The sequence below is a fragment of the Ipomoea nil genome, unplaced genomic scaffold (assembly GCF_001879475.1).
Source record: "Ipomoea nil cultivar Tokyo-kokei standard unplaced genomic scaffold, Asagao_1.1 scaffold0117, whole genome shotgun sequence".
Taxonomy (NCBI): domain Eukaryota; kingdom Viridiplantae; phylum Streptophyta; class Magnoliopsida; order Solanales; family Convolvulaceae; genus Ipomoea; species Ipomoea nil.
This window is the reverse complement of record NW_017616545.1, coordinates 1,567,213-1,580,421: the sequence shown is the minus strand read 5'-3', so window position 1 is coordinate 1,580,421 and position 13,209 is coordinate 1,567,213. Positions and strand designations below refer to the sequence as shown.

The 13,209-nt window shown below is 38.7% G+C and overlaps 2 protein-coding genes across 2 annotated transcripts; both read left to right on the top strand.

Annotated features, from left to right (window-relative positions):
- Positions 1–9,683: 9,683 nt before the first annotated feature.
- On the top strand, positions 9,684–10,487 carry LOC109162134 (protein FAR1-RELATED SEQUENCE 5-like). Its single transcript, XM_019310886.1, has one exon. It carries the CDS (start codon positions 9,684–9,686, stop codon positions 10,485–10,487), a length of 804 nt encoding a protein of 267 aa, XP_019166431.1.
- Positions 10,488–10,919: 432 nt separating this feature from the next.
- Positions 10,920–12,091, top strand: LOC109162070 (protein FAR1-RELATED SEQUENCE 5-like). Its single transcript, XM_019310769.1, has 2 exons — positions 10,920–11,637; positions 11,865–12,091. The coding sequence occupies exons 1-2, from the start codon at positions 10,920–10,922 to the stop codon at positions 12,089–12,091; spliced, it is 945 nt and encodes a 314-aa protein (XP_019166314.1).
- The last annotated feature ends 1,118 nt before the right edge of the window (positions 12,092–13,209 follow it).

Here is a 13,209-nt window from a genome sequence, read left to right as displayed (position 1 = left end):
CAGAACCAAGAGCCGCAATGCCCCACCAAGTAGGCTCCTAGAAGTCGTCGCCGCCCCAGATCCCCTACGGCATCAGATACTATGCCGCCGCCAAGATAGCCGAGTTGGGCTTCACCGTGAACACACTGCTGGACATGAACGAAGACGAAATTGACGACATGATGACCAGCCTGTTCCACATCTTCTGATGGGACCTGTTGGTCGGCGAGCTCTACGGCATCAAAGCTGTCGTCCGAGCGGAGCGGCGACGCCTTGAAGAGGAGGAGTTGCAGCAGCGCCACCTCCTCTCCAGCGACGGCACCAACGCCCTCGATGCTCTCTCTCAAGAAGGTCTTTACAATAATACTCCAAATCTCTACTGTGATCTCTCTAACAACTGGTTCACTTCGTTCTTGGACTAGAATCTATGTTTGTTTAATCTACAATTTTTTTTTCTTTCACAAGAAGTCGGATTGAACTTCAAACACCACCATTGAAGAAAGCCTTCCCAGTACAATAGAAACGACACAACCAACCGTCATCATTTTTTCTACCTTATTAACACTGAAACATTGGGCAAAGACAATCAAACGTCATAAATTAGCCGGAAATGTCGATGGATTTCACATCATGCTGCTTCTTCTCCACCTCCTTTGGAATTGTGACGGTCAGAACGTCGTTGTCCATTCTAGCTTTCAGTTGATCCACCTTAGCATTCTCCGGCAGCCGGAACCTCCTGATGAACTTCCTGGAGCTCCGCTCAACGCGGTGCCATGTGTCGCCCTTCTCCTTCGTCTCCCGCTTCTGCTCGCTGCTGATTTGGTGGAGATTTGGGGATTTTGATATATGTGGCATATAGAGTTCTGTGCATACAGAGAGGAACAACAAGGAATTATACACTCAGTAGGTGAAAGGACGGTTTTACCCTTCTATTTGATGTCCACTTTACGAGATTATTACGTAAGGACCAACATTGGAAATATTTTGATAGTCAAGTGTCAAAATTGTTCAAATTAAAAGTCGAGAACCAATTGTGAAAAAATTACTATACTCAGAGGACCATTGCTGGAATTAACTCTTTAAAGTCATAAGCTTTTCTTTGATTTTATCACAAAGCAAATGTGATGTGTGAGTGCGTGACCTGTCAACTAGTATACATGGGCATAATATCAACTGAAGAATGTATCGGAGTCCTACTATATGTACTTCCTATTTTTACTCTCTCACTTTTATTTTATGGTTTCAGAATTGATTATTAATTATTTTCAGTATGTGGGTGTAACACCCCAGATTTTCAGGACATTTAAAACTTATAAAATAAAGGTGAAATCTCATTAATTCAAAACGTAACATAAAGAGTACGGGGTGCTATGCCACACCTGAGCTAGAGAACTCAGGTGCACAGGCCAACTAACTAATATCCTTAATAAAGTAAATGCATAACATGGCACGCAGGCCGAAAGGGAAACTATCTACTTCTACGTTCCAAGATCTAGCGCGCTCCAGTGACTTATTCTTCTGTGCCTGAAAGCCAAATATATCTGTTCAGCGAGAGATGCTGGTAACCCACTCCAACGCGTTGAAATACAATACATATATATATATATATATATATATATATATATATATATATATATATATATATATATATATATATATATATATATATATATATATATATATATATATATATATATATATATATATACATAGATATACGAAAAGTCATTTCGAAGCATGAAGATATATCCTAAGAGACTCCAGCTTTCAAATCAGGGGACCGACTCAACAAATAGGGGTACACACAATCTACAGTCATAACTAAGTATATACGATTCTCGACATAGGGCACAGTTGTAGATAAACACGACCAATAATCACAATTAAACATGTATAGTTTACTAGCAAGAATCCTATGGTCACGTTTCCATAACAGTCACAACATCAATCCTTCTTATCTCATCAAATAGCATACTTTGTAGGCGCTACAGGACCAATCGCATGCCCATACATGAGGGTCAGCGCATATAGCTCTGACACAGCCCCGCAGCACCCTGCCCCGTCTCACAATACGGAGGGGTCGATCGCAACCGACCGATGAACCGCAGCTCTATATAATATTTATATGCCTGACCGGTCTTTACCAGCCTGGTTAACAGCTGGGATGGTTCTCAACCCATTCAACTGCCCGTATAGTGGACCTTTGTCCTATATAATATTTATATACCTGACCGGTCTCTACCAGCCTGGTTAACAGTTGGGATGGTTCTCAACCCATTCAACTGCCCGTATAGTGGACCTCAGTCCTATATAATATTTATATACCTGACCGGTCTCTACCAGCCTGGTTAACAGCCGGTATGGTTCTCAGCCCATCCGACTGCCCGTATAGCCCGATTGATCTCAACCAAATCGGGGTAACATGCACACATAACACATAGCAAGCACATGCAACCCACATTAACACGTTGGGAAGGGGGAGAAAACGTATAACAAAACCTATGCGTGATCCTTCACATACTAAGAATAGTCCTAAGGGGTTCATACTTCTTTCACCTAGGTCAACGGGATACCAATTCAACTAGCATGCAATATATAAGACTCATACGACCTACGAACGGTACCCGAAAATCAAACTAGACATAGGCACGATAGACGGAGTCCGTTGGGACACCACGGGGGTCGGGGGAACATCAAACGGGGAAGCCGTGATCCCGAAGTGGGGTACAAACCAGCGGGTAGCCGGTTGGTGAGGGGTCACCCGCCGGCGTTTTACTATTCCGAGCAGCGGGTGCCCGGCGGGCAGCTGCCCGCCCGCCGGCTGCCCGCTGCCGGCGTTGCCCGACTAGGCCGCGGGTAGGTGGCGGGTCCCCTACCCCCACCTACCCCCCACTGACTCTTTTTCACCAAAAACGCCCCGGGAACCTTTGTGGAACTCGAAACCATGCTTAGACACTTTCAAACGCAATTGATAGCACACGTAGACAACTAATGGATAAAAATCAAGAAACATACGGCACATAACCTATCATGCTTTTCTAAACATAATCAACACTCAATCATGCGAATTCCCACCCAATATACCAAGAATAATACCATACGAATCCCACGATATAACCTAGGGTTCTAATTATTTTTAAATCAACAAGAACACAATTCACCTTCCAAAATCAAGATTCGGTAGGAATATCATATAACTACCAAGAACCTCATATAATCATTAAGAACATCAAGAACACCATATAATTATCAAGAACGTCATATAATCATCAAGAACACCATAATTATCAAGAACCTCTCCTCATCAAGATCACCCATGGAATCATCCCACCAATCATCAATAATAATATCACAAATAATAAATACACAATAATATGGGGAAATCCTAAGAGGGGGATCATAGCTATGAAAATAGGTTTTGTTGAGACATGGGTTACCTCTTAGCCTTAATTAATTCCTTGGCTATGAAGGGTCTTTCTTTAAGCTTTCTTGCTTTCTTGATTTCTTCTAAGGGAATTCTTGGAGCTCTTTGGGTGGTGAGACGTTATTGTGGTGGGGGTTCTAGGTGCCTCTTATGTCCCTATTTATATTCTTAGGAGTCCTAATTAGGGTCTAGTATATTGGGCTTGCTAATTCTATTCCTTTTAGGGCTAGGGTTAGGTTTTAGGGGTGGGGGCCCACGGACTATGGTGGGCCTCTTCTAAATTAATTATTGTAATTCAATCCTGCCTTTGGGCAATTGATTAAATGATTTAATTGGTTTTAGGGGTCGTAACACGGGGTGTTACAGTGGGTCTCAATGAAAATGCAACATCAAACTTTTATAAGAGGGAGTAAAAATTGAGAGAAATTTGGAAGTAAGTGTAATATTTTCTTATTCATTGAGAAAATTCTATGTTTTTTTTAAGAGTGCATGATTTCACACGCAAAAGAATGTAGTACCTCTATTATACTTTGCTTTTAATTAAGTGACATAAATTTATAACTCTTACGGGGATTCAAATTTGATAATTTTGTAATCATCGAGTTAACTGTCTGACCAACTTGATTGTGACAACATAAAATTATAATTCTAAAATAATAAAACTTAAGAGTAACTCATTAGTTGCAATTCAGAAAAATTCGATCAAACTGAGGGGAACATCGATGTCTGTCATGTTGAACTTATCTAAGCAATTTGAAGTTTTTTTAATCAAGATTGGACATGCATTATAAGACACATCACTAGGAAATCTAATAGTTTGAAGGTTTTTTAATCAACATTGGGCATGCATTATAAGTCATAATGTCAATCGGGCAAGCCCGCTCGGTTTCGAGCTAGTCCTATCGGGTTGTCGAGCTAATCGGTTCGGGTCAATCGGTTATTTTATTATTTTATTTCCGGGTTCGATTTGGTTCTAATTCTAAACTTCGGGTTGTCGGGTTAATCGGGTGGACTGAATCATTTGAACTAAAATTAGAAACTGAAAGTAAGTACCCATATTTAGAGCGATAAAAACAGGCCCGATTTGTCGAGTTGAGCCCATTTAGCCTTTGTTTAGGCATGTTGAGTTGTATATTTCTACAATCCGATCCAAATGGGTCGTTCCACTTAGCCCTAAAGGGGTACCCATGTTATACAAGTTGGTCTCATGACCTATGTAATCTGCGGGCACACCCGTTTAACCCGCTACCCCTAATCATACCTCCATTGTAAGTTTATTTAAATATTTATTAGTTTAAATGTGTTAGTATTTTTGCATTAGAATTTAAAAGTAATGTTAATAGTAAGAATTAAACTCTTAATTTCTCCTTTATTAATCTTAACCTAGCAAGATGAATTAAATGCTAAAGGTATTTATTAAACTTTTTTGTATAACAATATGTTTATTTAAATCATTCACAAACATTATATAGCTATATAATTATATAACACACACACACATTAATGATCAAATGAGAACCACCCATAGGAGACAACGTGAGAACCAACATGAATGTACAAAATTTACTCTAGGGTAGATTATGTGCATTGTTTGCTTGGAATATTATTGTGTGCATTTATATTGTCGTTCGTAGTTCACGCCTAAGAAGTGGTGGTCACTTGATATATATATATATATATATATATATATATATATATATATATATATATATATATATAAAATTTATTTATTTATTTATTTATTTATTTATTTATTTATAAAGCAAATTACCAAAATGGTCCCTCGACTATGTCGATTTCACCAATTTCGTACTACTCATTTTGACTTCGCTAATTGCATCATTCGACTATCAAAATTTTAACTGTTTTAGTCCTCCTGTGACTTAGACAACAATTTTTAGGGGTATTATTGGTAGTTCACTATGCATTCACCATTTTCGTCCTCCTCCTCCGACGTAGAAGTAAAAACGGCAACTCCATGCTCAAACTCGCTGAGATATTCTGCCTCCACAACCTTCCTCAACACCCACTATGTCCGCCGCCGCCTCTTCACCTTCTCCGACGCCAGCGTATGCTCATATAATACTGAACACAGCGAAGGAGGCGACCGCCGGGATTATGGTTTCGGAGTGAAAAGCTCTTCCAGAAAGCTCGATTTCAACCTGAGCTATAGGTGGTTATTGTATGGACCATACAGTCCACACAGTGAACTTCCAATAATACCGGTCCTAAATCGGCAGCTTTTGCCCCACCACTCTCATAATCTTCGCGATCTCGTCCCTCCGGTCCTCAGGTTCATCGAATCCGTAGATAGGAGGCGACAACGCATCATCCGGACACTTTTTGGACAACATTTCACCCAGTTTCTTATCCAGCATTCCACTGTTCCATAGCGAATTCAAAGTGACGAGTCCTCCAAGCAACTTCTCGTTCAGGAAAATCTGCGGCACAGTTGCACTCCCCGTCCTATGTACTAATTCCTTCTCTCTCTCCGAATACACGTCGACGTTGATTTTCGCAAAATTGAGCCTTTTCTCGCGCAGGAACAATCGGACGGCAATACAATGCAGTCTCGGCAATTGGATCGTGAGAAGAAGGCCACTCTTCCGTGGAGCCGCGTCCCATGTTCATCCTCCGGCGTCAAGTTGACGATCACTTTGTGGCCAGAGAGGTTGAATTCCGTCACTTTGTAATCGGACTTCGCCTTCTTGTCCTCAAGCAATTCCCTCAACGACGATATTCGCCTAGTGATGGCCTCCAATAAGTTGCAACTCTTCTCCCGAAAGAACTTCCCAATCGCCGGCACGTCAAAATTCTCCGGCATTGACTTAGACCGTTCCAGGTCCCTAGGTGACACCCGCGCACAGCCAATCCCGTTGGCGCCTCCGGCTGCGATAGCTGGGAATGTGGTATAACCATCTTTTGTTTCTACGTCGTCGTCGTGGGATGAAAATGGTGAATGCACAATGAACTTCCAATAATACCCCTAAAAAATTGCGGTCTAATCACAAGAGGACTAAAACGGTTAAAATTTTGATAGTGGAAGGATGCAATTAGCGAAGTCAAAATGAGTAAAATGAAATTGGTGTAATCAACATAGTCGAGGGACCATATTGGAAATTTGCTCTTTATTTATATATAACATAGTCATATTATTATTTTAAATTTTTACAAGTATTAATTACTACGTTTAATTGTAATGTTATATTAATATTAATATAATTATATATATATATATATATATATATATATATATATATATATATAACTATTTTAAATTTTATTTATTACTTAAATTAAGTAAAGTTATAAACTACACAAATTATAAAATTCATAACTTAATATATTATAATTATAAAGAAAAAATAAAACTATTACATATAAATTATATCAATGTTAAATAAATTATAATTATATTTCAAACTAGGACATATACACTAATAAATATAAACTTATACATAACTCAACTAATATAAATCGACTTTTTAAATTTGAACTAAAAATAATTAATATACTTACACAGTTACAAAATAATATAATATTTAAAGTAAATTTTTAACTTTTCGTTATTTATTATTATAAATATAACATAATTTATATTGTAATATATTTATTAAAATTTTATTTAAAATGTAATAAAAAAAAATACTAAAGATGAACTCACCTATAAATTTTATGTATTTTATGTTTCACATAAAAAATAATTTTCAATAGTTTGGGTTCTCAGACTAGCCGATTTAATGTCGGGCTAGTCTTATCGAGCCATCAGACTTATCAATTTCGGACTCATCGTGCTAATATTTTTTATCGGGCTAGCCCATCTAAATCATAGCCCTATCAAATTCGGATTTATCGAGCTAGCCTATCGAGTTCGGGCCCGATTGACATCCCTAATTATAAGAAACATGCATCACTAGGAAAGCTAATAGGTGATTGCATGACATCATGACTTGTGATTCATATATCGGTTTGTACTTCTCGCTTTAAAATTATTATTATGGGTGATTTGAGCACTTCTATAATCACATTTAATGTAACAATTTTACTATTATTTCATTGTATCCAAAAAAAATTTAAATATATATATATATATATATATATATATATATATATATATATATATATATATATATATATATATACTAGTAATTCACCCGCGCGATGCACGGGGAAAAATTTATGTTATTATAAATATAAATAAAAAAAATAAAAATAAAAATATTTTAAATTGTTTAATATAATAATATTTTTGAGCTTCCATTGGTCAAGTATTTATTATTTTTATAGAATACAAAATTATAATTAAAATTTTGTATGGTTAATATAATCTCTAATTATGTACATATTCAAATACTTTGGGTAGCTCAACTGGTCATAGAGGTGAAATTTTGGAAGAATAACCAGGGATCGAGTTTCACCAGCGGCAATGTGGGAGCAACCTATGGTTCATGTTTAGTTGAGTCACCAAGCTATGGGTCACCACCCAAATGCTCTGTCGGGCTGGGGTGTGGGAGCAACCTCTCAAAATGTGAAGGGGAGCACCGATCTAGCCTTTATGGTTCGGTTCAGTTGGGTCACCATGATTTACTGGAAGAATGTACATATTCAAATAAACTATTTTCTATTAATCGGGAATCGGAATCCTTAATCCTAATATCATAACATTTAATAACTCCATTAATTCAATAAATGTAATCCTTTGTTATGGGCGAGAAAAAAAAATAACTATTTTATTTTTCAAATGTTGTGCTTCTTTTTCTTTTTTTTTTTAATAGTAAAAGATGTTGTGGCTATTTTATATTTATAGCTAGTAATAATAATAATGTTGGTAATTAATTGTAACATTAATTATTTCCCAACCATATAGCTTTATTATATGTAAGATATATATAGGCTTCGAATCCGGTACACCCCCTAATTAGATGATCCTGTGAGATCTCTTGATATCCATAGATTGATTCCCAATCAATGGTTGAGATCATGAGATCCCCTAGAATAAAATAAAGATTTATCATTAAGTAAGGGTGTTAACAGTAATGGTACATGTTGGCCTAATTATGGTTAAAATTATTATGGGATGCTAAGCATGAATTAAGGGATATTAATGCAGCAAATATATATGGGGTGATACATCACATTGGAAGGTTAGAAAATACGCGCGAGACATTCCATGTGGGCAGCCGGACCGCTGAGGTTGCACAAACAAACATCTAGCGTAAAAAGAGGATGGATACCAGAAGCACAGGTGTGTTCATAACAGGTACACGGTTTGTGCGTGTCTGTTTTTTGTATTTGTTTTTGTATTGGTTTGCCCGTTACGAAGTTTTAGCAGTAAAAACCCAACAAATTGTATGTGTGTTTGTGCGTATATATGAGATTGCGACGAGTGTGGAAACCAACAAAGACACCAACCACTATCGTTTTGGGAGGCCGTTTGGGGGTAATTTTGGGCGTACTGGTGAGTGCGTGGAAGTATAATATGTTGAGCAAATTGATGGTTATAATGAGTCAAAAGTGAATGTGAGGTGCTGAGTATGAATATTAGTAACCGCAGTACAGATGCGTATGAATGGGAATGTTGTTTTGTTTTTTTTTTTTAATTTGTGTATTCTATTTTTGCTTGATGACGTTTTTGGTTTTGGTTATCTGTTATCGGAATGTGGTTAGCTAAACTTGTCCTTTAATTTGCAATGGACAAACGCCCAGTAGTAAAAATATGTGGCCGTATAGCACCTATTGGACTAAATGTGGTAGATGCGTGGGAGTATGTGTGTTTGTGCACGCGTGTATAACTTAAGGGAGGGTGGGTGGTTTCATGGTTGCACGGGCGTATTTTACTTTGTGCGTATTGCCTCAATTGCGGTGGTATTGGTTGATGCATGATAATATGTCAGTATACGGAGAGGTCACGTTCGGTTGTGGTAGCTGGTGCACGGCAGTCTGAAGCCTTGTGCACCATGCCTGTCATGAGTCGTCCACGATGTATGCTGAGCTGTGTTTTATATGGGTGATTGCGTGGTAGTCTTTAGCCTTGTGCATCATGCCTATACTGGTTTGCCAGAAATGTGATCTCTGTGTATACTTAGTTTTGTTTTAGTGGGTGCATCGTATGTTGTAAATATGTGCATGACGCCTTAATTCCATACGAATGTGTTGTTTGTGTTTTTTTTAATTGTTAGCCTATGTAGTGACTGAAATAATACGAAGCGGGTGCGTGAGTACTGGTATGGTTTTAAAATCCAATACAAATAATACGAATCGTTACACAGGTGACATAAGCATGGAAGAAGGAGGGAAAAGCCAACACTGTGTGATGGATGAATCCCAAAACGGTTCGAGCATTTGGTTTACGAAATGTGACCCATCGATAAAACCAGCTGTCGAGCAGGTGTTTGCTACATTGGAAGATGGCATCGCGTACTACAAGACATATGCATCCATAACTGGGTTTGATGTGTGCAAGAGTTCCGACATAAAGAACAGGTACGGGATCATCCTGAAGAAGAAACTAGTGTGCAATCGTGAAAGGTATAAGGATGCAAAACCAAACACCACAACAGAACAAAAGACCACCACACAAACAAAACGACGACGCCCGTCTAACAGAGTTGGGTGCATGGCCAAAATAGTTTTCAGAAGAGACAGTACGAGAAGTTACGTGGTCAAGAAGTTTGAAGAGGGGCATGCCCATTGTTTGTGCGAGGAGAGTTACAAACCTTTCTTGAAAGGGAACAGGAAACTAGATATTGGCCACCAACAATTCATCGCGAACTGCTCAAAAGTCAATATTGGGGCTAGTAAAAGCCATGACCTGTACGCCGAGATGGTGGGAGGAGTTGAAAACGTGGGAGCGACACAACAAGACTTCAAGAACTATAGAAGGGAGATTTTGGCGTACATGCAAGGAGGAGATGCGCAAATGCTAATATCCAAATACCTCGATCTGAAGTCGGACTATGACGATATGTATTTCGAATACGAGGCAAACGAGAATGACCAGTTGGCACGTGTTTTCTGGGCAGATGGTATGGCAAGAAAGCAATATAGTGTTTTCGGAGATGTTGTGTCATTTGATGCTACGTAAAAAACTAACAGGTACGCACCTCATTTACGGGATGTAATAACGTTGGTGCGTGTACATGTTTGAAACTGTACTGGAGTGCGTGTACGGTCCACAGTATGTGTGTTGCACTGCTATGGATATGAATGGTTCAGACGATTTGTTACATTAAAATGTTAATAAATTTAAGGATTTGTTATTTCACAGTATGCAACCTTGGCTTTTAGAGTTGCTATACGTTATATTTTTATATTTATATTTATTTCACATTATGTAACCCTGTGTGTTATATGCGTAGTAGTTAACACATTTCCTCGTGAAACAGGTACAGTTTCGTGTTTGTACCATTCACCGGTATAGACCACCATAAAAAAATGCGTAACATTTGCGGCAGCACTGATTGCGCGAGAGGATGTCGACTCGTACTGTTGAATACTAAAGAACTTTAGAAACGCAATGGGAAGCACACCACCACTCACAATAACCGACCAAGACCCGGCGATGAAGGTTGCAATTGCACAAGAATTCCCAGAAACTCGCCATCGTTACTGTATGTGGCATATAATGGCAAAGGTTAGCGATAAAGTGAGTCCTGAATTAGCCAAAAATGAAGCATTCCGACGAGAGCTGAATGATGTTGTTTGGAATGACAGCTTGACTACCACCAAATTTGAGGTTGCATGGAAAGGAGTTATAGAAAAATTTGGCCTAATTGAAAATCCATGGCTAAACCGCATGTACGACGAGCGCGCTTCGTGGATCCCTACATGTTTTGAAGGTGTTTTTATGGGCAGGCTATTGCATACAACTTCACGCTCTAAAGCAGAGAACCGGATTTTCAGAAGCAACACTAGCAAACATATTTGTGTTTCGGAATTTTTTAACAGGATAGAGAGTACAATCAGAAAGCAACGCCTAACACAAACCGAGCTAAACGGTGCCAGCATTGCACAAACACCCCCCTACAAAACCCAATTGCGCATTGAGCGAGCGGCAGCTTCACTATATACATTAACTGTGTTTTATGATGTGCAGAAGGAGATATGTGCCAAATGTTTTGATTGCCGGGTCCGTGGTGTCACACACGGTGAGTCCGGGAACACATATGAGGTCGAGGATGAGCACGATGTACGATACACGGTGTTCGTTGAACATGGGACAAAGACGACAACCTGTGAGTGCCGAATGTACAACCGGATTGGACTGTTGTGCAGCCACGCGTTTGCAGTGTTAATATATGATAGGAACGAGGATATACCCCCACAACATATCACCCCCCCCCCCCCCGGTGGACACGAACCGCACTAACCACTTCACCAATCAAAACATGCAATGATACGCTTCAGCGTGGCAACCCCAAATCATGAGGCAATAAAGAAGAAAGTAACGTGTTGAACACAGTGTATAGGTGTATAGCCATGGCGCAAGGAGATTCCACGAAGCTAGAACAAATAAGCAATGCGCTAAAGGAGATTGAGACCACATGGTGCATCGACGGCGAAGACGACGTGGCTATAGAGAAAGGGAAACGATCGATCAAAGAGACATTTTGTGGTGCCCCACACCTGAAACAATCACCGTGCATCCTCCCGCAGTATCAAGTACCAAAGGGTCGGGAAAGCGAATGAGGACAGCTAAAGAAATCGCAATGAAGGAGAGCAATAAGAAGAAGCGAACATGTAAAATATGTGGACTCGCAACCGGACACAAAAGTCGAAGCTGCCCCAAAAAATAGAAATATTTTTATATCCGTAAATGTTAGATTGCGCAGAACTGTTTTGACGTTATTATGGAATTACGAATTAATAAACATTTTCTTTCAATAAAAATACCATACCTGGACCACGAATTTCCAATAAACAGACTAACATAAAAATACAACGACAAATGCATGAACGGCGGGCATGGAGAGAGCGTGAACGCACCATGTGTAAAGCTATTTGCATGCAATCACCATTCCCCATTAATTGAGACCAATAAATTTAATACTTTATTGATAAAGATAGTTTAGCACCTTATAGGTTTGTTGATGGACAAAAGGATGTGGGTGAACTTTAATTTGTGTGCAATACAACTCTCAGATTCTGTAAAATAAAAATATTTTCTAAAAAAAAAAAAAAAAAAAAAAACCCGGTGCGTGACTGCAAACTATGCATGTGCGTAGAGAATGATGCAATACTTTATTGAGAAAGTGAGATTAGCACCATATTGGTTCGATGATGGAACATGGATGTCGGACAACTCCCCTGCGAAATACCACACATGGATTTTGGAAATATTAATGAAAAAAAAAAAAAAAAAAAAAGAAAGTGCGTGGCTGTAAATTACGCATGTGCATAAACAATGAGTGTCCAAAAGTATTAATAGACTGATATGGTCATCATCTGAAAAACGTCGGGTCCCATTCGTTAACTAATCAAACAAATGCATGGCAGATTAGTATTTGCGTAGTGTCGCAAAATCTGGAGATTTAAAAAAAGAACATCAAAGTCAGTGTGTACTCTTATTGTACGCATGTGCATGTATACTGATATTGGTGCATCCGCTAGAAGAATAAATGCAACATGAACGAACATCATTAATACGGATATGTTTACGTGGTAATCCAAAAAAAAACACCAAACGACAGGGAAATGAGGACAGGCGTCTAACACCACATTATTAGGAAATCCGAAATAATGCGAAAAAAAAAAAAATTGAAACAACCGAGCGCCCTTCAACGGACCAAAGCAATCGAGCTCTTAAC

Bases quoted from the DNA above. Each gene is read 5' to 3' on its own strand.
- LOC109162134 (XM_019310886.1), top strand. From the start codon at position 9,684: ATGGAAGAAGGAGGGAAAAGCCAACACTGTGTGATGGATGAATCCCAA.
- LOC109162070 (XM_019310769.1), top strand. From the start codon at position 10,920: ATGGGAAGCACACCACCACTCACAATAACCGACCAAGACCCGGCGATG. The intron at 11,638-11,864 runs GTGAGTGCCGAA...TGTTGAACACAG, and splicing joins TGGGACAAAGACGACAACCT to TGTATAGGTGTATAGCCATG.